This window comes from Morone saxatilis, unplaced genomic scaffold (assembly GCF_004916995.1).
Source record: "Morone saxatilis isolate NCDOM2014 unplaced genomic scaffold, NCSU_SB_2.0 Contig12, whole genome shotgun sequence".
Lineage (NCBI taxonomy): Eukaryota > Metazoa > Chordata > Actinopteri > Moronidae > Morone > Morone saxatilis.
This window is the reverse complement of record NW_023339674.1, coordinates 10,649,662-10,655,672: the sequence shown is the minus strand read 5'-3', so window position 1 is coordinate 10,655,672 and position 6,011 is coordinate 10,649,662. Positions and strand designations below refer to the sequence as shown.

Sequence of the window (6,011 nt, the reverse complement as noted above, 5' to 3'; positions counted from 1 at the left end):
GGGAGGATGGGGGATGGGGGGTGGGCATTGAGGGAAGAGGAGAGAGCGCTTAGCACACTTAATGCTCTGACCTGACGCTGTCTGGGAATCATTGATTAATTGTTGATTTTTTTGTTTTTGTTTTATATTTATTTCACCCCTAACCCTTTTTACTCCATCACCTCTCCTGCTTTTGAATGATCAGTAAATTATAATCAATCCACTTGTCTGATTTGATTAAACAAAATTAGACAAAATTAAGAAACATGTCTCATCAACCTGTGTTTTTGGTCTGGTTATTCACTTGCCCACTGGTTTTACAAACAGGAGTAGATTTCTAACTATTGTCATTTGTGCTTTTAATTTTTTTTTTGGAAGCCCTCATTCATTATTTTTTCAAAAGGGGCTCTGATAATAATTAGCAATTAAAATGCTGTCTTTTTGCCTCACTTTCCCCTAATTAGCTTGAGAGAGACATTGGGTACTAATTCATTGTAACCCCCCCTAAAAAAAAGAATCCACACATACACCCATCAAACCTCACTCCACATGCATACACATTCATGCAGACACACAAACAAATCTTTCTGAGAAACCATGGCAACACCTCACATGTTTTTGCTGTGATCTGGGCTCACCTTGTCATGTTGTTGCAGAATTAACCAAATCAAACTCAGAAGAGCCTCTGACATCCCTGAAGTGATTATTTAGCAGCATGAGATGTTGATACTGCAGAGAACACATTATATTAAAACATTTACAGATTAAATCGCTTCTGTACCTAAAAATATGTGGTAGACAGAATATTCCAGTTTCATATTCTAAATTTACACAATCTAATCAATTTTCAGACTTTTTGTTTGGCCTGTAATATGAAGATTTTTTGCCTTTTATCTATGTCCAATATTCAGTGGTTGTACAGTATGAGGGGCTGTAGCTACCACTCAGGACACTGAGGTCATGTCTTCTGTATTTTTTCTGGGAAGTTGGGGATTTTAACAACCTGAAAAGAGTTCATGTTCTACAATTCAAAACGTCTCCAGTATGTTTAGACTCAATTTACTTAAATTTTGCAACCTTTAGGCCAACAAAAATGAATTTAATGAAGATCTACAGCTGGGCATTGATTTCTGACCCACACAAAACCTTACTTTGGGGAATATAAACATGTATTATTTGTTTTTTTCAACAAAATATATCAAACTGCCCACTTTGCATAAACCTAATACAGTATACAGTCTGAAAAGTTTTCTGATGTATATCAGAAAGTATTTGATAAGTCAATGAGCCTGATCAAGCCTTTAATGCCAACTTTTAGAACTGAAAGATTTGAGACAAGGGTAAGTTCAGTGGAGGGTTGTGGAAATCTGAAGTCCTGGCTACAGCCTTCATCAGTAATAAGCATAAAGCCGTTCTCCACATATTTAAGACTCTCTCAGCAACTCAGACACTCCTCTTTCCATGTTTTTGTTTATTGTGCAGATGAAAACAAGTCTGTTTCTCTTGTTGACCTGCGTAGGACGTCTGTGTGTTAAAGCCTAAAGCCCATACTCTACTATTGGGGTAGCTTATGTAAGGCCATATTAGTGCTTCTCGGAGGTGTTGGTAGTGTGAAAGGAGGTTCAGGAGTGCGATAGGGGGTCAGACAGCTGAGTGGCAGCAGGAAAAAGCACATGTCATGTTTGTTTGGAGCCTCCTTTGTCACAGGCCACATACCTCCCCCTTTCCTGCCCTCCTCTTGGCCTTATTTAGCCCCCCGCCGTGTCACCCAGAGGTCAGGGTGAGCATGCACACGCTACACACCAGCTCATACATACACAGACAACACAAGAAAAGACAGACACAGACACACACACATATACACACACACATACAGATTGTAATAGCATGGTAGAGTGCATCATAGATGGAAGTGCCTTGAAGGACCTGCTTCTCATTCTCTAGACCTCATTAGCTGCTGATTTATCTCCCCCTCCTTCCTCCTAATGCTTTGGGTGGGTAGATGGGGTGTATGTGTGAGTGTGTGTGTGGGAACGGGATACTGTGAGAGAAAGAAATATTATGTGTATTTCCATGGATTATTGTCAGCGTATGTGTGTGTGCACGCGTGTGTGTCTGAGAGAAAGCCAGAGATCTGGCACAAAAGATGGTATATTTTAGTGTGTACTGGTCTGGAGGTGTCAACTAGACACAGGGACTCTGTCATTCCACATTAGCCCGCTGTGAGCACACTCGACCTGAGGTCAAACAGATTAATAAAAGATCACACACACACTCACTCATACACACACACAGCACTGCTATCTGATTAAATATTCTGCAGCCCTGCGCTTCATAATCATGACAAGTACACACAGCGCTCTGGTCCACCATTATCCATTTAGCAAATTTTTGTCTTGTCTTGCAATAATCTACTCAAACCCCCAGTGAGCTTATTATTGTCAAGGAAAAGTGCTTATAGCTGTGCGTAAAGGTAGGATTTTGGAAAGATGCAAAATGTATTTTGCACAAGGAATTAATAGTAAGATAAAAAAAAAACACTTCCTACCAAGAAGAATTCCTGCGCTTTTATTGCACCCTGTAGTTTTTCAAGACTAATGCTTAAAAAAAAAAAAAAAAAATCATTTACAATTACAACACATTCTGTTTTGTTATGATATAAAAAGATGGTGAAGGCATTAGGTTAAGGAGCAACTCTGGCGCTAATATGACTGTAACTCTGCCCTACATAATTCATGGACTCCTGGGGAATGAATCTCTCTGGAGGAGAACCTTTTTACCCGATTCCCTCTACATTGCAGTCTCAAGAGACGATTCAGAGGAGAAAGGAAGGAGAGTAGTGGGGCTATTTCGTCATGCGGTGCAGTTTGAAGTGCTCTTTAAAGTAAAAAAATAAGTCACAACCAAAGATGTCAAGTTGTAGCACTGTCCCCTGATAAATGAGAATACCCATCATTCTAACCATTTTGTCTTTTTCTTATAGGAACCATTATGGCCCCTTTATTTATCTACAAATTGAGGATACTGTGGCACTTTAAAACTGTCTTGAGTAATAGTTTCTGAGTTGTAATTTGACATAACATGAGACATAAAGGCAGGTGATATTCAAATGTTTGCTAGAACATTAACTGAGCAAAGAAATTCATTTTAATAAACATGATTTTTAGTGTGGTGGTGCACACAATTACCTTTCTGCAGTCAATATAACCCTAACAGGTTATTATTATTTTCATTAGTTTGTTCTTATGCTTCTCAGCCCCCACAGAGATTGTTCCAGTGTTGTCTGATCTAACCTTTTTTCCGCTTCTTGTTGTAGATGTGAAGAACCTGGAGAACTTCCACCTGGTAGAAAGCGTCCAGGAGCAGGTGAATGCAGCGCTGCTGGACTACGTCATGTGTAACTACCCGCAGCAAACGGACAAGTTTGGCCAGCTGCTTCTCCGGCTGCCGGAGATCCGAGCCATCAGCCTGCAGGCCGAAGAATACCTTTACTACAAACACCTGAACGGCGACGTTCCCTGCAACAACCTTCTCATTGAAATGCTACATGCCAAGAGAGCTTAGGAGGGGACTGCGCTACCCACAGTGCAGCTGTGCAGACATCCTGAGAGTTTTGCTGCAGCCCAGAAACTCCAAATAATGCTTTCACCAAACTGAACCTCTAGCTCAGACTTGACAGTGTCATGTGCACACACCAAGAACATATGGATCCCTTTATTCTAAAAAAAAAAAAAAGTCTGAAAGAAGAGCCACTTCTCCTCAACCACACAAAGACAATACTGAAAGGAAAAAAGCAAAACACTTGAAACGAACACTGCATTTGACACTTCGTGATGGGATGTAATCATCTGCGCTAGCACAGACTACCAAGACTGGCGGGCTGCAACTTAAAGAATTAACAACCCTTGAGTGTTTTAGTGCTGGTGACACTGTGAGAGGCTTTTTGTGCTGAGGAAGGAAGCTGAGAAACACCGGCCATCTTTCAGCTTTGTGACTAGAGCGGTGGCTTATTTTGGTCGACGATCCTCCGGCGTGCTCTCTCACTGAAACCGGCTTTTAGCTGTCGTTGGTACTGTAAAGACAAACGGACAAGCAGTCAGACAGGCCAGAGACTCTTACCTACTGTCATGTCTGTTTTTTGAACTCACATAAGACACCTGCCAAGGCAGCTTGACCTGACTGAAAAGGTAGAACTGACGGTTAAAAAATGAAGGTCTAAAAAAGGAACATTCTTTGATGAACAAAATGATAAATAGGCCAATAAGAAGAAAAATAAGATGTTTTTTTTCTCTTGTAATGGAAGTCATTTGCTTCTCATGGTCACCTTGTGGTTTCCCTTTCTTATTCCACCTCCCTGAATCATTTTAAACTATGTACCTCAGAAAGACCAGTGTTAAATAAATTCAATTAATAATGTCAGCTGAAACAATTGTATTTATAGCCCTTTTTTCCTGCAAAAAACAACCTCCCTTTTTATTATTTCATTACAACTGGAACAAAAACAAAGTGTGATTCTGGAGACAGAGGAGGATCGACCCTGCCTTTGTCCGGAAAGACCAAAGCCTGCTGCAGAACAGAAGAAGGAAATTACAAAAACCTTAATAATCAGTATTATAAGAGAAAAAAAAAAAAAGATTTGTGATGTCACAGTTATGTGAGTCTTGCCTTATTTCATTACCATGCTAGCTAACCGTGCAGATGTGAATGGAAATATGTACAAATATATATATAAAGTATTAATGTTGTAAAAATTTAAAAAAGAATAATTCAACAGGTGTTTACATTCATGTGGTCATATGGGAGAGAACTGTGATGAAGCATAAATTGCAAAGCAATGATTTCCTAAAAAATGAAATCAATGAAATGAAAAAAAAGAAAAAAAAGATCCCTCTGGTTTGCTTTCTTTGGTGCGTGTACAGTGTTTTATTTTTTATTTGTTTTGAGCAGTAGCCTACTTAAATTATGTCGTGAGACACTAAAATCAAAAAGGAATCACACTTAAGATATTAATTTGTATCTGTGTCTGCTGGCATTCAAACATTTGTTTCTTAAGCATTTCTGTATAAGGGTTCCGTTTCACTTTCAACCTTTTTTGTAGACTTTTCTTTTCTTTTTTTATTTACAGTGCTTTTACCTTTTTGATGTACAGTATGTCACTGGTTACGCTTAAAAATGAAGATAATTTATTGCGTCTCTGGGTTTCCATCTATGTGTTACATGACGTGAGGTGTCCGCGCCAGAATAAATTTGTTTACTGTAGCATGTTCTTGTTTTGTTTCCACAAGTACTTCTGAGATGCAGGTCTGGAGCAAAATAATGGGCTTTCCAAAAGAAAAAGAAAAAAAAAACACCGCAATTTCTCTGGTCTTTTTAAATGTTTATGCAAGTGTGTACATTGAAAAGAGTATTGTATTTAAGCGAGTAGGTCTGAAAGATGTTTGTGCCACATCAGTTTTTCTTACTGAATTTCAACCTGCATCATTGTGCTGTCCAGTTTGCTCTTGTACCAAAGATTGCATCTTTCTGGCTGTGAGCTGTGACTTCTAGTAATGTGTCCAAAATGAACAAAAAACGGCTTTTTTTCACCCCTTAAAATATGGCACCCTAAATTATTTTCATGTGGAGTTTTTCACATGTACAGTAGTTGTTGTTACTGTTGTCCCAACACTTGCCTCCCACAACAACCTGTGGTGTTTATTTGTTTACCTGTCAACATTTTGTCAATTAAGTCAGTGAATGATCAAAAGTCTTTCAATGGCATGTTTAATGTACAGAAAAAATCACTTAAATCCCATGTCATTAAGCAGTTCCTGGTCCTGAGCTCAATTTCCTCACACCCTCATTACTTGTTATGATCAGACAATCTTTTATCACCCACTTCCTCAAATTCTATGTTTAGGTTCTGCAGCTGCCTTGGACTTCCTATAACATACAAGTGAATACAGTCATGCACATTGATGTGGTCATTGCGAAGTCCCATTTTGTTACTGCATGTTTGGTGGAACTACCGCAGTCTCAGTCTCAGGAGTTGG

The 6,011-nt window shown here is 39.1% G+C and overlaps 2 protein-coding genes across 2 annotated transcripts in view; one reads left to right on the top strand and one right to left on the bottom strand.

Annotated features, from left to right (window-relative positions):
• Positions 1-3,570, top strand: part of nr5a2 (nuclear receptor subfamily 5, group A, member 2) — a 60,668-nt gene extending 57,098 nt beyond the window's left edge. The window contains exon 7 of the mRNA XM_035653344.1: positions 3,296-3,570. Coding sequence (XP_035509237.1) covers positions 3,296-3,543 — 248 coding nt within the window. The 3' untranslated portion in view covers positions 3,544-3,570. The remainder of the gene's footprint in view (positions 1-3,295) is intronic.
• Positions 3,571-3,657: 87 nt separating this feature from the next.
• LOC118321822 (adhesion G-protein coupled receptor D2) overlaps positions 3,658-6,011 on the bottom strand; it is a 90,691-nt gene continuing 88,337 nt past the window's right edge. The window contains exon 26 of the mRNA XM_035653343.1: positions 3,658-4,051. The gene's annotated coding sequence lies outside the window, so the exon portion shown is untranslated. The remainder of the gene's footprint in view (positions 4,052-6,011) is intronic.